Source organism: Sebastes fasciatus, chromosome 23 (assembly GCF_043250625.1).
Source record: "Sebastes fasciatus isolate fSebFas1 chromosome 23, fSebFas1.pri, whole genome shotgun sequence".
In the NCBI taxonomy this organism is placed as follows: Eukaryota; Metazoa; Chordata; class Actinopteri; order Perciformes; family Sebastidae; genus Sebastes; species Sebastes fasciatus.
This window is the reverse complement of record NC_133817.1, coordinates 5491874-5517222: the sequence shown is the minus strand read 5'-3', so window position 1 is coordinate 5517222 and position 25349 is coordinate 5491874. Positions and strand designations below refer to the sequence as shown.

Below are 25349 nucleotides of genomic sequence, written 5' to 3'. Positions count from 1 at the left end.
GGACTGTCAATCTATTAAAATATTTAGTCGCGATTAAACGCATGATTGTCCATATTTAATCACGATTACTCGCACATTTGTTATCTGTTCCAAATGTACCTTAAAGGGAGATTTGTCAAGTATTTAATACTCTTATCAACATGGGAGTGGGCAAATATGCTGCTTTATGCAAATGTATGTATATATTTATTATTGGAAATTAATTAACAAACACAAAACAATGATAAATATTGTCCATAAACCCTCACAGGTTCTGCATTTAGCATAGAAAATATGCTCAAATCATAACATGGCAAACTGCAGCCCAACAGGCAACAACAGCTGTCAGTGTGTCAGTGTGCTGACTTGACTATGACTTGCCCCAAAACTGCATGTTATTATCATAAAGTGGGCATGTCTGTAAAGGGGAGACTCGTGGGTACCCATAGAACCCATTTATATTCACATATCTTGAGGTCAGAGGTCAAGAGACCCCTTTGAAAATGGCCATGCCAGTTTTTCCTCGTCAACATTTAGCGTAAGTTTGGAGCGTTATTTAGCCTCCTTCACGACAAGCTAGTATGACAAGGTTGGTATCAATAGATTCATTACATTTTCTAGTTTCATATGATGCTAGGATCTTCACTCTAGCTTTAAAACTGAGCCCGCCACCACTTAAAAGTTTCAAGTTGTGTTAATGCATTAAAGAAATTAGTGGCGTTAAAACAAATTTATGTTAATGCGTTATTATTGTGTTAATTTTGACATCCCTAGTTTAATTTTTTTCCCCCACTTGCCCCATCGGTTCAGTGGGTTGCTAGATCTTCTAGCCCGACGTGGCATTTTGCTTGGCAATCCTTATTGTTGAGCTCTGCCAATGGACCAATCCAGTAGAGTCATCGGTACATCTCTATCTGTCCCCTGCACTGCCTCTGAAAAATGTCAAAGCAACAAAACTCCAGTCAATTACCCTGAAATATACTAAAGCTTTTGTCATGTGGAGACGCAGCAGCGATCACTTTCCACTTGTCAGCACAGCGTGCGTGTTTTGGTTAAAGCTGAGTTTTAAATAACAGGACAGTGTGGTTTTATTAGGCTTTTGTGGAGCCAAAAGGAATTGGTGATACCCCAGTCTGGCTGGACATAGTGGGGTGTTACCTGACACTACATGTGTGTGTGTGTGTGTGTGTGTGTGTGTGTGTGTGTGTGCATGTGTAGGTTTTTTAACCCCCCAGCTGTTCAACTGTATTACCACCTCCAACACGGGGCCCCAAATTCTCACGGTCACCCTAAACACACTCACAAAAAACGTCTCCCTTGTCCCCAGCAGAACAACTGGAGTGCGAGACACTCTCCACACACACTCTATTACACACACACACACACACACATACACACAGTGATCCCAGTGATTGGCTTGTCTGATAAGGTTTTATATTGCGGCTTTAATGCTGTCGTGTCCCTGAGGAACAATGCACGGTTTGTTTAGCACTCCGAAACAATATCCTCCATTTCATATGGAGCCTAATCTCATTAAGTCATAACCTGTGCTGCTGGACTTCACTGTGAGGCTCCGTTCATTCAGCCGGACAGAGGAGACGAATGGAGCGTTAGTAGCAGGACACAAATGGACCATAAAGGGTCCTAAAAACGCCTGGGCTTGCGCATTTGGACAAATTTATGATTTTAAAGCTGCACCAGGCAACATTTCTACATATATCACTGTATATTCTTATACTTATTAGGGCTGGGACGATACGTCTATCTCCCAATTTGATACTATCACAATACTTCGGTGCCGATTCGATATGTAGTGTCGCGATTCAATATCACGATCAGCGATTTCTGTTAACTTTTTTAACACTAGACTATGGGAAAAAGTTGAATCATACACTTCTAGGGACTTTTACTTTGGAAAATATCTAAATTAATACAGTAAAAATGTTTGATTTTCAACATGTATGTAGTCAGAGACGTCCTGAAGTCAAATATATCATATATCATTGTCAGGAGGTATTTATTACATCTTTTCCAGCAACACAAAAATCAAAGAATAAAAGACATTTCCCTCACAAATTAGTGGTATAAGGGACATGTAATGTTTTATACTACTGATGAATATAATCCAATCAATTTTATTTCCATATATGTATTTTATATATACAGTTCCCTTTGTTAGCACTTTATTTTGAAAACCGGACGTAGTCACACGTGTACACTTCCTCTGACTTCGCCAAGTCCGTCTCTAGCTTTCCCGTCAGCTCCGTTCTCTTTATACATCCATGGTCAGCTCCATCGGGGCCGTTTGAATGCATTTAACATAACTGTCAGTATATGGGTGCTCTACAGTTGTAGCGTCGGCCCATTTGACCACGGAGACGAGAGCGACGGCCGGCTCGACCGCACGTTACCGCAAAACGATAACGCTTCCTGTCTGTGACAGAGTTAGCATGCAGCTTTTAGCCGTGATGTCTAGCTCCGCTTTTCCTGGCAATGTGTTAAACCCAAAGTGTTTCCATACTTTACTGGATGTGTAGTGTTTATAATGTTGGATTTAACATGTGAGGGTGTAGGTCGTATCCACTCAGACCCTCCGTCGTTCTATACTGTCTTGTTGCGGCCGGCTGTGGTTTGTTTTGGTTGACGGATACGGAAAGGATATGACGTCACGTTACTCAGACTACAACAATAAAAGCGGTAACTTCCTTCTACCTCTGTATAGACTCAAATGAAGCAAATAAATCAATTCTGGCATTAAAAAAAACGTTCAAAATTGTAAAAAAAAAAAGAAAACGCGATACATACTGTAGGTAAATACTAATAATAATACTTAATGGATGAAAATGGAGAGAGAGCTTCACTAATCTTCACCTCCTCCACAGGTAATTGGATAGTTGGGATTGGATTAAATGGGTCATTAAATGTCCCAGCCACCAAATGGACATTTAATCGAATTGGTAACTGATGGTAGTGTGCGCTGTCCTATCAACATTTAAGTTAAAGTGTTCACTAACAAGTTATAGATCCTCTCTCTGTCCTCTCTGCTCCGTCTATGTGCATCCATATTGTTAATGGTCCTGTGCACATAGTTTCCAATATGACCTGCAGCAAATCAGACAGAGGCCGACAGAGGAAGATAAGGTGACAGAGACAGCGAAGACAGTGAATGAGAGACAAGTCAAGCGTACTAATATAACCAGCTGACACTCAACACAGCTGAATGCTATATAAGTTATAGTCTGGCCCCTGGAGGTATGCGTCTGTATGTATGTGTGTAGATGTGACACGGAGGTCAACAGGTGTCACGTTTTATGTGACACGAATGTTCAGCAGTGATCAATTTATGGCAGTGTTCGTCTCAAAGTCATTTCACTTGGCAAAATATATTTAACAGCAATTTGTAGTTCACTGTAGGAATGCTACTCCTCATTATGTGTTGACAGAGAGATTCATTGATTTACTGTTTGCTGAGAGCTGCTCAGAGAGGAATACATTTCGTCGTCACCACAGGATGAATCCTAATGAGTTTTCCTCAACCATGATTATGAAGTTGACGTTGTCTTTTAGTGAAATGGCTCAACAACTATTGGATGGATTGCCTTGAAATTTGCTACAGATATCAGCGATCCCTAAAGGATGAATCCCAATGACTTTCAAGGTTCAACATTAATCATGGCCCGATGGCCTGTGGCCGAAAGAAGTTACTCTGTGGCCACCAAATATCCCCTGTAGGATTTATCAGGTCTCTCTTGAGAATGAGACTGCGTGTTTCAATGATATTACGGTGATTACATTGTTTTCTGTTGGTGTGTCCTAACTGTCCGCGAGCGACGCAGCGCTGAACAGAACTGAACTTTGATCGGACGCCCTGTTTCTATTTATTCCCGTCACTCGCTTTGAAAGCGCCGCAATGGACGAGGAACGGCTGATTCGTGAAGTTGAAATGAGGAGTTATCTTTAGGGATGTGATTGGAAGATCGGCAGTCCTGCTTGGCTAAATAACGGAGTTTGCATCGCATACATTATGATGCCTTCAAGCTCTATTCAGTGAAAATTAGTATTCAGCAAAGGTATAACATTATCATAATGCATTCAAATGTAATCTTGTAAAATTTAGTTTTTGATGGAGAAACCTGAATAAATCCAGTTGTTTAAGAAGATGTTTTCACAGCCATATAAAATAAATATTAGAGAGGTAACTATGACCTGTTTAACTTCCTAACACTAGCTCTAAGCAGCATATAATACATAATTAAAACTACTAATGTCAATCATATCAAAGCACATATTTACATAAAAATACTATCTTTTATTTCCTAATCATTTCAATTGTGGTTTAATGTGAAAAAGATGGACTGTATTTTTTGTAGTGTGTGCACTAAGAGACTGTCAGAGAACGAAGAACTTGAGTTTTCAATCTAAATAAATAATTACATATTTTCATTCTGTTAATGTCACAGTTAAGGGAGGTGGTGTTAAATTGCCTTTTTTGTATTGCTTCTACATAAGTTTACTATTGGGCCACCAAAAGACTCTTCCTCTAGCCAACGGTACTTTACATTTTTAATTCAGCATCAGCTCATTGTTTTTATTTGTCCACTACTTTGTCTTATGACCAAACATCTGCAAAACTAATGATATTCCAATCATTCTCAGCTGTACGTTGTTAATAATGCATGAAAAGATGGTAAACACTCTGCTTAAACATCAGCATGTTAACATTCTGAGCATGTCTGACATTAGGGTTTAAGTACTGCCTCACAGAGCTGCTAGCGTAGCTGCAGACTCTCCAGGCTTGATAGGGCGTGGATGCAGTTATTGTTGATTCGGGGTCTAGGACATCAAGGTGAAATCTAATGGTGGGTTACGTTGTATGAATGTTGTGATGCTTGGTCTTTTGTATCAAAATCAAATGCATTGTACGCCCATTGATCCACTGCTTTGGTACCGAATCAGCTTAAAACCTAGTTTGTTTAAAGAAAAAAAAGGATAAAATGCTGTCGTTTTTCTGGAGAAATCACACAGCCTCGTTTATCAGCCTTCAAACTAAACCCTTCATAGATGGATAAATTCACTGAACCGCACAGACACTTTCACTCCTTTGGGTTGAACACACACACACACACACACACACACACACACACACGCTTTCCGTCCCCCGGAGGAACATCATTAAATAGGACAACAGTAATCACATCTACTGTTAAAAATCAGTTTGTGTTGGTTGTAAATGCAGCCAACGAACGCATCCCTCATCTCAAGGATTCAGGCTAAATCAGCCCCAGGAGTCCTGTAATCCAACACGGTGCTATTCATTAGTGTTCAGCTGGGACCGGCTCACTTATCCCAACACTAATAACACACAATCCTCCCCGTAGCGTCCCAATCCCAAAAAACAGACGTCTACGGCTGCTGTTAAAGAAAGAGAATAATTTAAAAACTAGTCATTATTGGATTGGAATTCAACGCGGTTACAAGAGTTTTGAATTCCAATGATGAAATAAACGCTCCAAGGTTCACAATCTGCAGCACACCAGCTAGCTTTATGTCTCTACCCATTAATCTGATTGAAAGCAACGAGTTCATGGCCCCTCTTTCTGGGTCGTTTAAAAGCCTTTATACGAAACATGAGAAATCAGTAACTGAAGAAGTGCAAAGGTGAAGGCCAAGTGGATACGGCGAAACAGTAAATTTCAACACTTCATCACAAAAATCTCTGGTGGAATGAGCGGAACGTGATGGATTGACGTAAGAGGATCTGAGGGGGACACACCAGCCGGTCTGGAGGGTGAGAGCACAAAGTTAAAGTTTCCTTTGTGATCTTTGTCCACGTTTTTTGTGTGAGCGCCTGGCTTAAAGTTGTAATCCTAAAGATCTCAGTTCATCTGGCGACACCCGCGGTTACCGTGATAATAAAGTGCGGTTTAATGCCACAGCTGCAGACATTCCTTCACCAGCTACTTTGTCAGAAATACATAATGAGAACAACTAGTGTGTGTTCGTTTACAGCTCTTGCTCCTTCTTTTTTCCCTTCAATATTTTTTGAATTTTTTATATACTGATTCACTGTCAAAAAAACAAAATGCTGCAAATTACCGAAAACTACGCATTTCTAATGTAACAAATCAAAACATCTTTATGCAACGGTTCGCATGAAATCTAAAAGTTATTCCTCATTTTTCACGCTTTTTCCTATGAATGTCCAGCAACATGTGACGTACGTGTCAATTTCCACTTCATTCTTTTCAAAATAAACTTCCGTCTTCACAGGAAACAACTTGGTTAGGTTTAGGCAACAAAACTACTTAGTTAGGTTTAGGATACGGTCGTCGTTTGGGTTAAAATAACACCGGAAGTGGCGTTAACGTAAGTACGGGCTTCTGGTTTCACAAGGGATACGAACACCGGTCTCCTGGGAGAAAGTCTGGTGTGGATGTGTGTGGATTACATACGAATTGTCGGATACAAACAAATTACAGCGCATTACTTTCCGTAGGTATAGCTACAAACGATGTATGAAAACAGCCTGAACAAAACACATTGCGTTTTCTCTGACTGCTTCACAATAAAAGCCATCATGTGTTTCATCAGTTGAATGCTTTTAATGTGGAATATCAACAGTAGGAAATGTTGGTAGTGGTGGAGTGAACAGTAAACAGTGAGGCTGATAAGGTAGGACATTTGCAGTGCAGGAATGGCGGAGTCCGCCTCTAACATTAAAACTACTATATATCTATATATAAAGTTGTAATTACTGAAATCTGCAACCACAACACTAGATGCCACCTAATCATACACACTGGCCCTTTAAATTTCCAAAATGCTGCACATTCCATTTGGGAAAATAAAATAACATAACTTTCCTTCTACATCATTTAATGCTTATCAGGTCCTTCCAAAAAACATCCACCTGGTTGATAAGTTGGAGCTAATGATGTTCACTCGTGCGTTGCCTCAACATGTTTTGCCATGTTACATATTTATGAGTGGAGCTCTCGCTGTAAATCATCCTCAGTGACTGACACTTTAGTGTGAGTGAAGCTTTTAGTTAGAGTATCAGGTGTCTGGCTGACACACATCCTCGTTTGGCTTCATTATTCAGTCATCCGCACTCATGCCAATACACGGGGCATCGCTCAAATCGAGCTGAAGCATACTTTTGTTCCATATTTATAAGTGGAAACCAGTCCTTTACTCCATCAGCTGCCCCTTGATTCCTCCATTGAAGACAGGTGTATGAATGTGTGATGATGAAGCAGAGCATTGTTGGAAAACTGCATGTCTGTTGACCTTTCCTACATGAATAAAACATCCGTATAAATGTCTTGTTGCCACCGCGGTCACCTAAACCTTTAATGTCAGGTCTCTGAAGCCTCCGGGGAAATCCGATAAAGCAGATAGAGTGCAGATGGGTGGAATAATACAGTGATTCAGCTGCGAGCTTCATGCATGGCCAGCCTGCAGCGATGAAGTCCCATCTCTATCCGATGTGCTCTTAAAGCCGAGCACCGGTGTCTCTTTGGCTCCTGGCTCTTTGCCTCACCTCATTCCACTGCTTCCTCCAGTGACTGAGAGCTACAGTATGCATCTCTTTAGCTCTTACTACTACCACACCACTGCTTTAGAGATAGGAAAAATGTCCATCAAAAACTACTTGCCATTTTATCATTTCTGAAACCATGTAACTGTGTCAGACGTCAATGGACCCTTCCTTGCCAAAATTTAGCGTAAGTTTGAAGCATTATTTAACCTCCTTCCTGACAAGCTAGTACGACATGGAAAGATATCTGATAAGCAAGATGTTAATATTTTGTGATTTGTAACCTGTTCATTACTGCTAGCAGAAAGTATTTTATAACAGAAAGTAGAGAGAAATTACAACAAAAGAAGGAAGAACAAAAGCTTCCCAGTTGGACTCAAACTCGGGACGTTGCAGTTCATGGTCGGCGTCTGGGGGGGCACCCTGGCAGCTATGCATCTATGTCATTTACACACCGGGGCGTGACGAATAAACTAATACTCACCGGCGAATATTATATATGTCAAGGCTTTTATTGCGAAAGGTAGGAACGGAAGGAGTGGATCTGTTCTGCTCTGCCTTTGTCAAGGTTAAAAGGCGTAATAAAGTTTGCCGTCCTGGTTCAGACCACAAAGCCACCGTGTTGTTGTTGTTTCATAAATAAAGGCGCAACTCGTTCCGCACAACTTGATCCGTTGATGCCTTTATTTGAGGTGCGAAAACTCAGAAAATCGATGTCTAGAAGGCAACCCCCAAGTTGCGAAATTCTCACGAGATGGTTAAGGTTAGGTATCTACCTCGAATAGTTAAGGTTAGGCAATGACCTAGAATGGTCAAGTTTAGGATAGGTCGTCGGCCAGCGAGTCTCACAAGAGTTTTTCCGCAACTTGGGGGTTACCTTCTAGACACGACCAAAATCAACCTCGTTCCAAAAAAAAAAGTTTGCTTTTTTGCTTTGTAATATGATAAACAACAGTTTGAAAAAATCTATTAATGTGTGAATTAATCACATGAAAAAAACACCCCCGGTGTGTAAAGGCCATTAATAAAATGTCTTGTAGCTGCCTGATTAATAGAACTGTTTCCTAATTTCATGAGAAGCTAAAGGTAATCTTTGTCCTTTTATTGTCCTTAGTTTGAGCAGGTCAGAGCACCATATACGTGTTAAAAACATCAATATACAATGTGAGACGACTTTCATATCCTCACATTCCTCCTCCAACGCCTCCGTGTCACTTGACTGAATCAACCAGCTCAGACGCAGCGGCTGGCTGAGAGGTGTAATCCGTCACTGTAGAAAAATGGACTTGGCCAGCTCGGTCCTGCGAGTGCAGCTTCACTGCAAAAGGAACTTTTACTTAATAGTCACGTCAGGATGCATCAGCCGACTGACCTGAATAAAGGGCGACTGATGTCGAAGCTGATCTGTCTGGGTTTGTAAATCTGGACTCAGGCTAGATGCAGTTTTAAAGACAACATGGGGAGAAAATAAGTTTAACATACACTTATTATGTACTTCAAAATGTGTATTATATTTTTTATTCTACTCTTCAATCAAATAGTTTCCCTATTTTTAAGCCAAAGAAATCTCCCAAATACATTTCCTTTTCAAATGGAAATTCTCTTCTCTAACAAGCTCTCAGAAATCACATTGAAACAACAGGTGATCCTTTGGTTATGTGTGTGTTTGTGTCGCGGTGGTTAGCCAAGGGCAAATTAGATTAAAATTCGTCACAGTGTGACGTTAATGAATCCATTATTGACGCTACGACGCCACAGTCAATTCCATTCTTCACTCTTTCCCCTTTTTGCCAGCTTTCATTCATTTCTCTCATCGGTCTTTCCTCCTTTGTGCCGACATGAATGCAATCATCAATACGCTGGATTTATAGACGGCGGTGTGAATACATCACGCTGGGAAACAAGGCTTTAAATAAGCTACTAAATTTATTGGTGTGTCGTTATTTCCTGTCTGTATTATTTTTCATTTAAGTCTTTTTGTTTTTTGTCTTATACTGTATTTTATTCAAAGTTTCTTCTTTTTCTTTTTGCACTTTCTTCACTCCTTTCTTCTTTCTCAAGTCCTTCTCAAAAACGCTTTATAGATTTTTAATTAACCTCTTAAGAATCTGACGGCCTGGTACTGAAGTTACTGATATCATATGAAACCAGAAAACCTAAGGAATCCATTGGTACCAACCATGTCATACTCGCTCATCACAAAGGAGGCTAAATAACGCTCCAAACATACGAAGAATTTTGGCGAGGAAAAACTGGCATGGCCATTTTCAAATGGAAAATTGACCTCTGACCTCAAGATATGCCTCATCTTATTGGCTTTATGTCGAGGAAAACCAGGGCGATGCTAACTTCCTGGTTGACCTACAAAAATGCATCATCCCTCGAGCACTCTTGGTCGCCTAAAAATGTCTTATTCAGCGCTCGGTTGTAGCTTAGCTCCACCCTCTTGTGTCACTTCTGGTTGCAAAAACCAAGGTGGCAATGGCCAAAACGCCGAAATCAAGGCTTCAAAACCATGGATGTATTAAAAGTAACTGGATACAACGTTGGAGGCGGGGCCCCGGTCATTCCTATGAGCGTTGCTCATTGGTGCATGAAGCCCAAATGGCTCGACTTCCGTCTGGAAATGTACCTGGATCTTGGCGAAGTAGCGTCCGAGATGATTGGCGGAGTAGCGTCCGCTCGGTCACATGACTTGGTCACGGGGTTCCAACGTCACGCCGTCGTCACGGCTTGCGCTCCAGCCTCGTTCTGGGTCTCACTCACATGAACGGAGGAAGGGAAATAATTCTGGATTTAGCTATTAGTGCGTTTTACAACTTTAAAAACATAATTTTTTAAATAAGGGCTATTAGAGTGTTCGTACTGGGAAGTTGATTCACCTCAAAAAATTATCCGCTGAGTTACAGCCGTCTCTTTCCCGATGTCAGTCTATGGGAAAAAGTATTTTTGAGCCCAATGCATCACATGACGGACACGGATGTTGCAGTACCGCCATATGGCCACTACGAAAGTCCGGCGCACTTCCTGGGGGCTTGTTCAAAACGGCAGTCCACAAACCAATGGGTGACGTCACGGTGACTACGTCCACTTCTTATAATACAGTCTATGCTCACAAGCCAATGAGAGCAGACTGAGCTCTTTTCGGGAGGGGGTTTTAAAGAGACGTCCGCTAAAACGGAGCGTTTCAGACCGAGAAGGTATATTGATTCAGACAGTATGAGGAAAATAATGTTTTGTTTTACATTAAAGCATGTAAACCTGTTCTATAGAAACCCAAAATACAAATATGAACCTGAAAATGAGCATATGTCCCCTTTAAAGTCCCGTAGGTAATCTGTTTTTAACTCTTCATCCAACCATTCAGCAGAAAGTTGCGTCTAACTAAATATGTTTTTACTTTTAGTCATCATCATCATCTCTTTTGGGAAAAACAGTAAAGACGCAAAAGTGAGTCAAACAAGTGTGAAGTACAACATTAAATCTCCCCCGTGGCTGCAACTGTTTGTTGAATATTCATTCATGCAGAACATTTTACAGATGATACAGAAAGGGTTTTGTTTTCAGCGCGGATGCACTGCATTTCACGTCTTCAGGAGTTCAACAACACATAGTTTGATAAGACTACAGTGATTTTCATCCAATGTTTGTTTTTTATCCCGCTGTAAACAATAGAATTATCCTGTGTTCATCTGTGCCACATAGATAGACGTAATGCAGTGGATATGGTGGTAATTGTCCATGACCTAAATCTGACTCTACACACAAAGCTTTCATCTTCTGGCAGGATAGGTGTTTGGTTCGTTCTGTGAGGATGTGTTGTTGTACTCCCCTTATGTGTTTATGTTGTGTGCCAGTCCCCCTTTATGATGAGTTAGTATATCTGTATTAGCATTTGACCTCTGCTCCTCCTCTCCTCTTCTCCAGCTCAGCAACAGGCTTTGTCAGATTATATACGTTGTGCCTGTCTGTTTGACCCCGCTGATCACATGAAATATACCATCTGGTCGTGTGTTGTAAGTGCTTTACCGTATCACTGTTAATACCCGTCACGTGCATACGTATAGGCTTCATTTCTGGCTGCAACAAAACCTCATGAAACATGAAACGTATGTTTTTAGTATGTGTCACCTTAATGGGAATGAAATCTTGGCAGGGTTAATGTGGGGGAGTTTTGGCTGTAAAACTAACCAGCAAGTAACACTTGATAATGTCGCTGACAGAAATACACCGTGTTTATTATACAGATGCAATGGGTTCTCTGTTATCAGTTAATTTATTGGCTCATTTAAGTGTACGCTATATTTAGAATACTTGCACTGCTTTACCTCGCCATCAGACTGCCCTTTCCGACGGGGAACTGAAGCAGTTATCTATGCTCTCTTTAAAGCCGAAAGCCGCCAGATTCCTTTTGACAAAACCAGTAATTTTACCTTGCAGAACACGGTGGTTGCTCAGGGTCTACCGCTGCTTCGTTCCCAATCGAGACTTCCTTTTAGGTGGCTAAAATACGTTTTGCTGCTGTACATTGCTTTGCTTCCCTACGGTACTCCTGTCTGTTTCTCCAAACTGGGTGCATGCCGACTGTCATCTACTGTAGGTAATACAGTGCTGCAGGGATGATGTATTTTTGTAGGCCAACCAGGATATTAGCATCGCCCTGGGTTCCCTCGACAAAAAGCCAATGGGATTTTTTGTGTTATTGCAGAAATAAGGCTCTGTTGCAAACAAACGTTTCTGATACTTCCACGTTTTATTCAACAAGATAATCTCCACAAATGAACACCACTTCTAGTGTAAGTAAGAAGCTAACGTTAGGCTATAAACAAACTACACCACGGTCGCATGAGGGCGAGTAAACACAACGAGGCTGTAAAGGAGGACGAGTCGGCGTGATGACGTTTAGTCGTCTCATTTAGCCGCTTGTTAGCAACCGTCTTTTTAAAGACACATAAAGGCTTCAAAGTTCACGAGTGGGATATTTACTGATGTATTTTATATCATAGAACAAACATTATAATCTCTTCAGCTTGTGTTAACCACAGAACTTATTTTAGGTATCTAACTAAAAAAAAACATTGACTTCCAGACGAGGGATCCAGAAGTGCTAAAATACTAACTCATTTCACTGACTATGGATAAGTACCTCATACAACTCTACACTTCAAAACACCAGAATTATCCCTTTAAGTAGAAATGGCACGAGGAAGAGAGATCTATGAGTGTTATTCAATGTCCTCATATGTCATAGAGCAAGAGAAGACGGCTGGAGAGGGACACAAAGCTATTAGCGAATGTACAGCTAGTACAAGTCAGATGAGTGGCACTCACATGCTGAACTGTGACTTCATACATCATTGTATCCTCCGCTGTCCCTGAGTGAAAATTACTACCATGAAATAGAGAGCCGTGTCTCTCTTTGTGTGTGAGCTGAGAAAAAATGATGTTAATGGTGCAGCAGTTCCCTCCTTCACCCTGTAAAGTGCTCTACTGTACGGTGATAAACAATGCGATTGGTACCCTGTGTGTGTGTGTGTTTCTATTAGGGGGACCAAAGGTTAGTGTTTCTGTTTCTGCTACAACTCAGAAAGCCGTGTGTGCTGCACACAAATCATTTTCCACCTTTGGAAAAGATGCTCTGGCACTTTGTGGGAATCAAGTCACTATATGAGCAGCAGCAGCAGCAGCAGCAGCAGCAGCAGCAGCAGCAGCAGCAGCAGCATGAATGCCCTGAACTGCCTGAAAATGACTCAGAATGAGATGGCAGTCGCCAGCTTTTGTGTGTTGTAAATGTTGCTGTTGTTCCCCAGGCTATCTCAACATTGGCTGTTCATACCATAGACTGTATATAAGGAGTGAACGTAGTCACCGTGACGTCACCCATTGGTTTGTGGACTGCCGTTTAGAAGCCTCAAGTTCGTCATTTTGGCCGTCACCATGTCGTTTTTTTTGCAACCAGATGTGACACGAGAGAGTGGAGCTAAATACAACCGAATGCTGAATAATAAGACATTTTCAGGCGACCAAAAAGGTTATAGTTAACTTTTATGAATTGAAAACACACTGTGAAGGGGAAACACGTACAGACCGGACAACGCCATGGTAGCGACCGGTCAATCACAAGGTAGCTACACCCTAAAGCATCCCCTGCTTTATGGTCTATTTGACTCTAAATGGGACCATAATTTACTAAATGAACATCATGCTGTATTGAAGAAGACTTGAAACAAGCGATTGAGACCATAAACTCATGTTTACAATGTTTACTGAGGTAATAAATCAAGTGAGAAGTAGGCTCATTTTCTCATAGACTTCTATACAATCAGACTTCTTTTTGCAACCAGAGGAGTCGCCCCCTGCTGGCTGGTAGAGAGAATGCAAGTTTAAGCGATTTCCACATTGGCTTCACTTTTCAGACCTGGAGGTTGCCCACTGATTCCTACAAAGAAAAGTCATCTCACTCCAGTTAAACACAACACAGTGACATCACATATTCCAGATAAGTAACCAGTGGCGGACTTGTTCAACTCGTGCAAACCTCCCTCTTTCATTCCTTCAACCACCTTCTTGAAAAGGTCGGCGTTGCGATATTTGCGCATATCCAAAAACCCGTTGATATCCAAGTCTTTCATAGTGTTTATAAGTAGGTGTGTTTCTCCTTCCGACCAGAAATGTGGGCTTTTCTTTTTGGGCATGCATCTCTGCAAACTGTCGGCTATGTTGGTTTGTGTACAACGCACAGAGCTGGCCGTAAACTGCCGTAAAAACTCCAACCTCAATATTTCTAATGTGTTGTATACATGTCCAAAGAATGCTCCTGAAATCTAAATCGTCTTCATCGGAAAATGCTCCATTCAGAATAAGGCAGAATTCAGAACATCTAAAAGGAATATGCTGTTTACATGACCCGTATCAAATTTGTAATAATAGTGTAATATTAGTGTGCATGTAAACGTCGTCAGTGTTGGCACATTTAACTTTTCCTCTCTGACTGAATGAAGTCGGTCTATTTCAGGGCAGGCTAGCTAGTTATGAAATGTATCCCTCTGAATGACAGGAAAAGCCTGTCCCTCATCATATGGCAAAATCACAGCAGCTGCTCGTGGTTTCACCTGTCAGTCTGTACATTTGTGTGTGTTTTTTGGAAATGCAAAACGACACTAATAACCTTCCTGTCATTCTCTCCGATGTAGTTGTGGCAGCGGAGCCGCTGGTCCGAGGCCTGAGGAAACTCCCCGAAGATATCGGCTGGTCGTACACAGGTCTGTGTGAGCCGTTTGCTGTTTTGTATCAAAGATATTGGACTGTCATGTGTGTGGTGACGTGAGTGGTTTGGATGACAGTGATTTACAGTTTTCAGAATCCAGAATAAGATAACTTAATAATTATAATTATTAAATTATACTAAAAGTATAATACAAGTTATATCTTGTAACTGTAAGTACAGTAACGCTATAAGTGGTGTTAGCATTTTAATATTTATTATTTGTTGTCGGTCACATAGTGCTTCTTATAAGTACTTATAATTTAAGTTGGCTGTTTTTTTATTTTTTTTTATTGCAATGTTGCAACATCTTTCCATTCAGAATACAACATAAGCAATAAATCATAAGCAGAATAAAATAAGAGCAATAAGGTCCGTACACTTGCAAAAACACAGGAACTGTTTCTCTCAGTTCTTAGACGACTCAAACTTGATTGTTTAACCATCAATCAATGACAGGGGGTTTCAATTGAAACACTGAGTTGCTTTCTAGGGGTTTAAGAAAATTTCGATACACATAAGTATCGCGATATTATGTTTTGCAATACTGTATTGATTCTGGTATCATATGAAACTAGGAAACCTAAAGAATCCATTGGTACCAACTATGTCATACTTGCATGTTGCGAAGGAGGTTAAATAACGCTGCAAAGCAAAATTTTGGAGAGGAAAAAGTGGCATGGCCATTTTCAAAGGGGTCCCTTGACCTCTGACCTCAAGATATGTGAATGAAAATGGGTTCTATGGGTACCCACGAGTCTCCTCTTTATAATAATCGAATGCAGTTTTTTGCATGCTGTATAAATGTGTTATTTTCACCAAAATGGTGTATTTGAATATTTCTGCATACTGGGGTCCCTAAACAGTCTTAGAAATGCATAAATTGGATATCACTGGAAAGCTGAGACTCTTGTTGATCCAATTGTATTCATGTATAATGATGTTAGTCCCCATAGCAGCATTTTCATAAAGTGACTTTTTTTTCTCAGAATTTATACATATGGTGGTGTTTTCTTTATACTATGGCAGTTTCCCTAAAATTTGATTAAAAAAATCGCAATATATCGCAATATATTGCAATATATTGAATCTTTACCCCTGTATCGTATCGCCAGATTCTTGCCAACACACAGCCCCACTGCTTACCTTTCAATATCACACACACAGCACAAGGGACAGTTCCATCAGACTGGTAAATGTCAGTCCCAATATCACAGGAATGGAAGGAATTTATCTGTTAACATCCCCCCCTGAGACGGCCTTGATCTGCCTCGGACCATATGGTTATATGGCATCGGCTAACTCAGCGCGAATCCCCCCGCTGGGCTAAGCTGTGCTCCAACAGAAACAAAGAGTGGACACAGACAGGACCGTAATGGTCCCAGAGGGAGAGATTAGCTTCTAAATGGTCGGGGGGGAATCAGGAGGAGAGATCAGGCTCAACAGGTCATCAGTGGGGCTAAATGCAAAGCTATTAAGCGTATTAACCTGCACCCCAAATGGATCGCTGTTGGTGAAGCGACACATGTCGTTTGGAGCTCATAATGCTGTATGATGCAGGCAAAAGAGCGAAGAAGCTCACGTAGCCTGTCATTAATTGGCCAACGAGCTCGAACTTCCTCTGGCATGACATATATATTTATTGATGTTGCTAATCGTAAACATTACTGATTTTTATTTTATTTTATTTTATTTTATTTTATTTTATTTTTTTGTTTTATTTTATTTTATTTTATTTTATTTTATTTTATTTTATTTTATTTTATTTTATTTTATTTTATTTTGTTTTATTTTATTTTATTTTATTATTTCTCTGAAACCGAGGTTAATGACTTAAGGGACATTTCAAGCAGCCAGTAGCATATTTTTTTCTGGGAAGACAGTTGGTAATGCTGTTCTCTGGTAAGCTGCATCCACTGTTTGGGTCTGTTCTTTGAAGCCCTGCTCTACAGCTCATCTGCTTAAAAGGGAAGCCTGCAAAGATATACAGTTAATGTCACTCATGTCGCTATCAACATGCAGAATATGTAAAAATAGTGGCGTTTATTTCAATGGAGATAAGCTGGAGAAGAAGGGATTCGTGCGTAGGAGATCAGTGCCGAGTCAAAGCGAAAAACATTTCGACAGCGATACATCAAAGTTCGCGATTCCTTGTATAGAAGTGGCAGCTCTGGAGACGAAAAAGCTAAATTTGCATCCTTCTTACACGCCCCTCAGCATATTCATTTTTTGCATTGTGAAACCAAACTAAATAGAAAACAAACCAAAAGTATAAATTTCACTCTGATTCGCACAAGCCAAACGGACTACGGCTTGTGAAAGCGCCTTTAGACATTAAACATGGTTGAAAAACACCGAAGTTACCCTTTAATATAATAGATAATGAAATGTAAAACCCCAAACAGAATCCAATCACTGCAAAATAACCAATTTGTTGAACTTTAACAAATGTAACCACATGATCTGAACATCAAAAAAATTTACAATAACCCTTTGCATACAGCGTTTAATATGAAACCTGGTCATGTGCCATGTTTTAATGGACTTATATCAATGCAAAGATTCACAGCAGCTGTGAGATTGTGTTTATCCGACTTGCTTCTACTCCTATTTGTCAACGCAGCATGAATATCAATAGATGCACGCGTATTTTCATCTCGCAGATTGTTTTCTTTCCCCTCTGTCAAATCTTTACAATCAATTCCCCGGCACATATACCTCGTTTGACAACGTGTAATAGGTTTTTTTTTTGTGTGCGTGATACACTGAAACGATCATGAATGATGAAAAGCGGAGACGCCCTTTCTTCTCCCTCCTTCCTCACTTCTATTTGTAATCTCGCTTTCCCGTCCTCTTGATCTTTTCTTTCCTTTCTCTGATTCTTTCTTTCCTACTCCATACTTCTCATTTTCCTCTCTGCTGGGTTTTGAAGTTCATCATCACAAGTGAAGGCGACTCAGCGGCAGTTCATTTGGATTCACTGTAACAGAAGCCCATGTGTGTGTACGAGTTGTGTGCGTACTCGATCTTGTTTTTCTGACCAGGCTCTGTTTCTCGCCTTGTGCTGTGCACTGAGTCGCGAGTAAAAAGCATTAACATGTGAAAGAAACGCACTTCATTGTGAGGCACTGTGCACAGCTTTTTACTTGGGTCAGAAGTAGAAGTAGGAGGGGGACAAAGGGAAATAAAGGCAGATAAAAGAAAGAAAGAGGGGGGGCAGGAGAGTGAGAGGAGAGTTGAAGCAAGAGAAGAACTCAGCTGAAAGGAAGAGAGAGGCAGAGGAGGAAAGATTAAAATTAGGCAACATCAAAATCACAATACATCTCAAACAAACCATGCTTGTTTGGTTTGATTTTTATCAAAAGTTTTACATTTCTAAGTAACTAAAACTTAATTACATTCATAGGTTCATACCAGTTCAAGCATTTTTCTCCACAACAAGCCTGTGTTTTGCAGGGATGACACGAATGCTTCGAAGCTTCGACCGTTGCCATGGTAATCAACCTCCAAATCCGTATTCGAATGCTTTGTTTTTTTTGTTTTGTTTTTATTATAAAGGAATGTAATAGGGATGCTAATTTTGAATTTTTTTTCTAACCATAACCCACCCTCGTAAACCGATTATTAACCGTTAACTGACAAGATTAGTGTGTCGCATGCAGCGGTGCTATTTTTTCTTTCTTTTTTTTGATTTTCATCACAAACAAAAAGGTAGCATCTACAGACAGACTAAAACATACCAACCCCACATATAAAAAAAACAAACATAAAATTTAAAAAAATTATGAAAATAATGAAAAAGAAAAAACATTACAAATTAAAAAATAAAAGATAAAAATAAAAATAATTAAAAAAAGACAACCACCACAAGAAAGCCAGACTAGACAGACAAAGATACAATCACATTTCCGCCTATATCATATCAGGGAATGAACAGAAAAGAATAGCCGTACTGGATGTTTACAGTAGGGACTTCAGCTAAAAGTCAGGGGAGTCACGGTGTCTGTTTTTGTGCTACGTTTACAGCGTTGCTGGAAGCTCTGTGCCCGCCATTGTCTCATACATACGGTCTGTCAGCGCGGTGTAGCGCTGGTGTAACGCTGTAACCTTTGTTAACATTAGCTGTTGGCACAAGCAGGACTGTGCTTTTCAACACGGATTTGTTGTTCAATTCAATCTGCACACTGTTGATTAGCAATTTGCATTCATGATTTTTAGTAATCGAGTTACTTTAGTTTCTCGAGGAGTCGTTTCAGCTCTAATCCATGTCCGATATTCACTCTCCTTTTAGTTCCGTTTTGGTCTCCACCAACTCCTGTGACAAATATCTATCAACTTCTCTCTGTTTGGCACAGGAAAGTTAGCGTAGAGGTGGGTTTCTATTGGCTCGTTATTTTTGCTGGAAACAGTTGCCTGCTGTTCTACAAGTTAATGAGAGTGAACCACATCACTAAAAACCAAAACAACGAGCTGAAAGACACTAAAGAGCTCTGTATAGCTAAGGGGAACTACACAGTTTCTGTCTACTACCGACCCCTTTCATTTCATGCATTGTAAAATTACTGTTTGTTTGATTAAGTTTGCTTTTGATGCAGATTTTAAATCATATAAATTTCATCAGTTGCGCCTGAGCCAGCTTGGTTTCTTTGTTTTGTTTTTTAAAATATTGGCAGCTTTAAAAAACATATTTAAAAAGTACATTAAACATTAAACCTGCAGATACACCCTGCGTCCCTGTTCCTCTTCCTCCTCCTCCATGTTCTCCTCGTTATTCCTCTCTGCTTTGTCTCCCAAGGGGTCCCTGAGATCCTCCTGCCTGGAAGACTCCCCCCAGAGCCCCATCTGTTAATGTGTGTGTGTGTGTGTGCATGTAAGTGTTTGTGTGGAGTAGTGCGCTCTGAGTTTCGTCTCCCAGGCAAACGCAATGGGATGCAATACATCTTTCAAAGGAAACTGTCCAAATATCATAACAGAACAAGTTCATATAGAAATATTAGAGTGATACTGCTACTACTACAGCATTATATTTCTATACATAATCTATCTATATAATGAATTTAATTTAATTTAACATTAATTGTTTCCTATCATCAGAGCAGCGATGTCAGAGAAAGACAAAACTGAATGTTGGATTCATTACTGTTTAAGTTGAGTATTTTTTGTTTCCATCGTCTTTTTATCCGTACCTCTGTATCAGTGTTTCTGCCTCCATCTCCTCTCTGTGTCTGTCTCTTCTTGATCCAACTACGTCTTATCCAGGGGCGATGCAGGCTTCAATATTCCCCTGGTGCTTTGTCTGGGGAACACACACACACACACACACACACACACACACACACACACACACACACACGCACACACACACACACAGATTTTAAATATGAATAATTTATCCCTTCTACATAAGTTCATACCATCCTGTCCTTAGACCATTTCTTTATGTTCTAGATGATGTGATTGGAAAGAGAAGCGCACTGTGTTCACATTAAGAGTCAGAGCACACTGGTGTAGCAGTTTCCAAGAAAACATCAAGCATCTACCCTTCATTAGTACAGCAGAGTCATCAGGAACAGACTAATACGGACAGCGTGAGAGGCTGTGTGACGGCTTCATCTTTAAAAACCCCAGAAGAATTCTTTATGTATAATTTACTCTGCTAATTATGCATCAGTGTGTTAACAGTTTACATTCACACATTCGCTGGCACGTAAACATTAAGTGTAGACTGTCACCAATTCAGAAAGAATAAGGTTGTATCCAGACCAGTGGGCAACCTCCAGGTCTGAAAAGTGAAGCCAATGCTTTAAACCTGCATTCTTTCTACTAGCCAGCAGGGGGCGACTCCTCTGGTTGCAAAAAGAAGTCTGATTATATAGAAGTCTATGAGAAAATGAGCCTACTTCTCACTTGATTTATTCCCTCAGTAAACATTGTAAACATGAGTTTATGGTCTCAATCTCTAGTTTCACGTCTTCTTCAATACAACATGATGTTCATTTAGTAAATTATGGTCCCGTTTAGAGTCAAATAGACCATAAAGCAGGGGATGCTTTAGGGCGGGGCTACCTTGTGATTGACAGGTCGCTACCACGGCGTTATCCATTCTGGGAGTTGTCTTAGAACTTTAACCATTTCACAGTGTGTTTATAGCTCATGAAAGTTAACTGTAACAATTTGGTTGCCTAAAAATGTCCTATTTGGTTGTATTTAGCTCCACCCTGTCGTGTCTCTTCTGATTGCAAAAAAACAAGATGTGTTTCGTACTGGGATGTACTCACATGAGCAACAGGTTGCTTCCTGACTGATAAAAAGACCAGGAGTCGCTGAATAAAAAACATCAGCTAAGAAAACATTACATCTGTAGCTAGCTAGTGTGGATGACGTATATTGTGCGAGACGAGAGATGTAGTTCACTGAGCGGTTTCACACAAAACTAAATGATACTGCGACAAACTGCGACTCTCTTGACTTGGAAAATTATCTTTTAATCTTCATGACAGTGAACCATCTTTGGGAAAAATTATTTGACTTTGACTTTTTAGTTTGGCCCATGTCCCATCCGGGATTTATGAGCTATACTGCAGCCGGCCACCAGGGGGCGATATAGATGTTCTGGCTTCACTTTTGGGGAGCTGTCATGTCGTCCATCTTTATATACAGTCTATAGTGCAGCTTTAAGGTCTACATTTTTGCCAAGCCAGGCAGGTTTAGTCACATCTCTACATTATTTTATTTTTTCACTGTAAGGATTATGCTAATCGTCTCTAAGTACTTTACATACCGTATGTATACGTCGGTGTCAGTCCTTTCATCACATATGGTGACAGACTTAAAAATAGCACTGCGCCAAAAAATCTCATGGGGCTGTGTGGGAGGGGGCATGTTGCTGAAGGTATCGCTGAGAGGATGTAACATGATCCAGAGAGGCCAGCTATAGTAATCCATCCATAGGTTTGAAGGCTTATCAGACACCAAAACAGCAGTACGATATTATGAGACAGGATTTTACAACTCTGGAAAGTTATCGCAGCATTTTTTTTTATTCGCTGTCAGAAGATATATGGTGTTCATGTTACAAAGTAATCTACCAGGAATCTGCACATGTGTGATTGGCAGCGTGCTGCTCTATGATTCTGCGTTGCTGCAAAAGTTGAGCAAAGTTCAACTCATTGCTGGACAACCCTGCATTTTTTATTGCAGCCCTCTGCATTGGCACTCAACACAGTGGTCACAATGACTTGAATGAGGTGGCTGTGTTTTTTTTTTTTTTTTTCATGCAGCGCTAATGTTGGTCTGCACCATAGACTGTATATAAGGAGTGGACGTAGTCACCCATTGGTTTGTGGACATTTTGAAACCTTGAGTTTGGCATTTTGGCCGACGCCAACTTGGTTTTGTCCGTCGCCAACTTGGCTCTTGGCCATCGCTGTTCAACATCTTGGCTTTTGGTCATTGACAGCTCTTTGAGTTGAAGTAACGCTAACGCAGTTAGTAAGCTGTGGCCGTGCTCGGCTCATAATTAGTTCAGGCAGGTGTGTGCTATACTGCGATCACTACTGTGCAGACTCTGGCTCCTAATGACGTCAACATCTCAAGATGGAAGCTCCTGTATCCGGTATACTTTGGCTTCACTTTTGTACAGTGGGAGGAAGAGGAGACGAGTCATCCATCTATATATATATATACAGTCTGAGCTGCACTAATCAATATTTTTATATTGAAAATGGATCAAATGACTCATGTAAAAGGTGTGGCTCTCATTGTTTTGGTTCACTCTCACCGCTCCCATGAACTTTGGTGCCACCGAAAGCAGGCAACTGTTTTCAGCAAATAAGCTCTGATAAATCTACCGTACATGTTTGCTACCTACCCAACAAACAGCAGACAGACAAAGTTAGCGACAAGCTGCTGAACATCGTAGTCATTTGAAAGCCAGATATCAGCCAATTTTCATCCGAAGCAGTTTGTTTAATTACATATTTATTGTCGAATTTATCACTGATAATCTGGAAGCCCTTAACTTGAATTGATTTTAATCCTTGTTAAGTTCACATTACCATTATTGTTTTTATTATCATCATTTTAATTAGAGGCTTTTAGTGCCCCCCGAGGGTCTGAAAGCTGTCGTAGAGGCTTTTCCACTTGATTCCAGTTGTCTCTCAACCAGCTAGCTGTTCGTCCTCTCTCGTCTCATGTTGTCTGTTGTCTCTTTTTCCGTGTACATGCATGTGTTCACCACCCACCGAGTTCTCGAACGCTCTCTTAGTCACCGAATACTTGAGGCTGGCTTCTCTTCTGCTCCAGTTGTTGCTCAGTCTGTGTGGCTGCTCCTCGAGCCTTGTGGGAGACATGAGGTAATGATGCAGAGGTGCATATGTGTGTTCTTTTATCCACTAACACGCACTCTCTGTCCTCCCATTTTCTTTCCCTTTTTGTTGGTTGCACCAGTGTGTTGCTGGGTTAATGAGTTCAGTGGCTGTAAAGTGGCGGCCCAACACGGCCACGAGAGATAGATTAAGACTTCAGTATCCAAAAATCATAGGAAACGTCACACAGCACGCTCATGTTTACCAACCTGGCCAGTCTAATCTGTCTTCCATGACAGTCACAGGTTGGTAAAGTGGGCTGTAAGTTATACAAACATGTACTCATAGGCAGGAGTGATCTCATTGACTAAGGTTACATCTCAGATGGTGGAGCCAAAGGACACAAGTTTCTTTGTCTAAAATTACTAAAAGGAACTTTTAACTGGTTATGAAACAGTCTCAATGTAATACTGATGCCTCAATATGACCTACACAAGTAAAGGAGACCGTCAGCGAGATATTTCTATATAGTTATTCTTATAATGTGTTCACACCAAGAGCGAAGAAAACTTTTTGCATGGTGCGATTACATACAAAGTCAATGCAAAGAGGCGAGTAGACCTGAATTCGCGACACCGCGTCACAAGAATTTCTAGCTCGAGTTGAAATATTTCACCTTCCGTGAATTAGGATTGGAGGAAAAATTATTGTAGCCATCTGTGGGCACCCAGAGCTACGATAGTTACTCATGTTTGTACAAAGACCGGAAGAAATTCTGTGTATAAACTACAGACTGTCTATGGTGTAAACAACAACGTCGCTGCTGTATTTATGCCTAGATGAAATTATCTTGAGTGTTGATGGAGCAGCTGCATAGCCTGGCACTTATTGATCCAAACTCCATTCAGAAAACAAGCATTTTAAAAGTTGTTTGCTTGTCGTCTTGCAGACAAACATGACAAAGCATGAATTCAGACTTTTTACAAATCGGCATCATTATGTTGTTATTTTCGTCATCCTTTTGATCTCTTTGTTGCAATTAAATCACAGCGCAATCTGTTTATTTGGGGGTTTATATCACCGTAGCAATGTGTGGCTTGCTAGATACAGTCAGTGCAATGGCACTGTATGTGAGTACAGCTTGCTGCCGGGTGACGTTATGAACCCAGACAGGACGGCGTTTTCTGACATATGTAGGACTTCCACATGTATGATGGCGGAAAGAAAAGTTGTTGGTATCTATGGAGTCGAGCTCCTCCTCCTCTCCGTGAATGAACACAAATGATACCGGTGGTCCAACTCGCGTGAGTAAAACGAGGCAAAAATTCGCTTTGCTTTCGGTCTAAACACGTCTTTAACTCTCGTCATCGGTGCCACAGGGTTGGATTTCGCGCAAGATCGGACAAAATCATGCTGGTTTACCAGAAACTCCTTCAGCTCAAACTCCAGCAGTGACCAGTCCACCGTGGACAGACCCAAATCCGGCTTCGCTGCCGCCGTCGACCTGCAGTCAGAGCTCCGGCGAGAGGTGGAGACGCAATCGTTCTTATCCACAAAGGACCGCCAAAATCAACAGCAGTTCCTCGTAGTAGCTTTAAGTTTAGTGCCGTGTTATGTTCTCGTTAACCTTCGCTGTGCACGTTCAGATGAACAGTAACTCAGTTCAGAGAGCCAGTCTGCCATTGTTTAATATTTAACTCCATGCAGAGAGTCTCGTCTCTCGCTCCAGAGACCTTTTTCATATTCACACGTCTAGACGGAGCCGTCAGAGATCACATAAAGAGCATATGGAGACTGTGATTCATACCCCCAGTTTCTTTTTTCTGAATAATCTGACAGGTCTGATCGTCAGATAGGCTGTCTGCTGATGTGTGTGGCAGTCCATCATTAACATAGTGGATCTCGCTGCATGAGTGATGTGATGTGTGTGTGTGTGTGTAGTCCTTTCTCTGCCATTCATAATAGATTCATTTAGGAGCTTAGATCTTGTCAGCCTCAGGCGCGCTCCTTTATGTCAGTCAGCCTGTGTGTGTGTGTGTGTGCACGCCCATGAATGCATTCATCGACATTGATTCTGCAGAATAAAAAATGACTGAGGCGTCTTCTCACACAAAGGAACGATTCTTATTTCTCTGCTCAGGCGTATGCTGAGTTCTAATCAAAGAGTTTTACTGCAAACTGAGATACTGATTGAAACGCATGACACCAGCTAAGACAGAACAATCCCTCTCTGATAGTAAATTAACCCTTGAATAATAAG

At 40.8% G+C, this 25349-nt stretch overlaps 1 protein-coding gene across 3 annotated transcripts in view; it reads left to right on the top strand.

Moving 5' to 3' along the window:
- ptprz1b (protein tyrosine phosphatase receptor type Z1b) overlaps nucleotides 1-25349 on the top strand; it is a 71291-nt gene that overhangs the window by 14344 nt on the left and 31598 nt on the right. For all 3 annotated transcript variants that reach the window (XM_074625349.1, XM_074625351.1, XM_074625350.1), the window contains exon 2: nucleotides 14713-14781. In XM_074625349.1, coding sequence (XP_074481450.1) covers nucleotides 14713-14781 — 69 coding nt within the window. The remainder of the gene's footprint in view (nucleotides 1-14712; nucleotides 14782-25349) is intronic.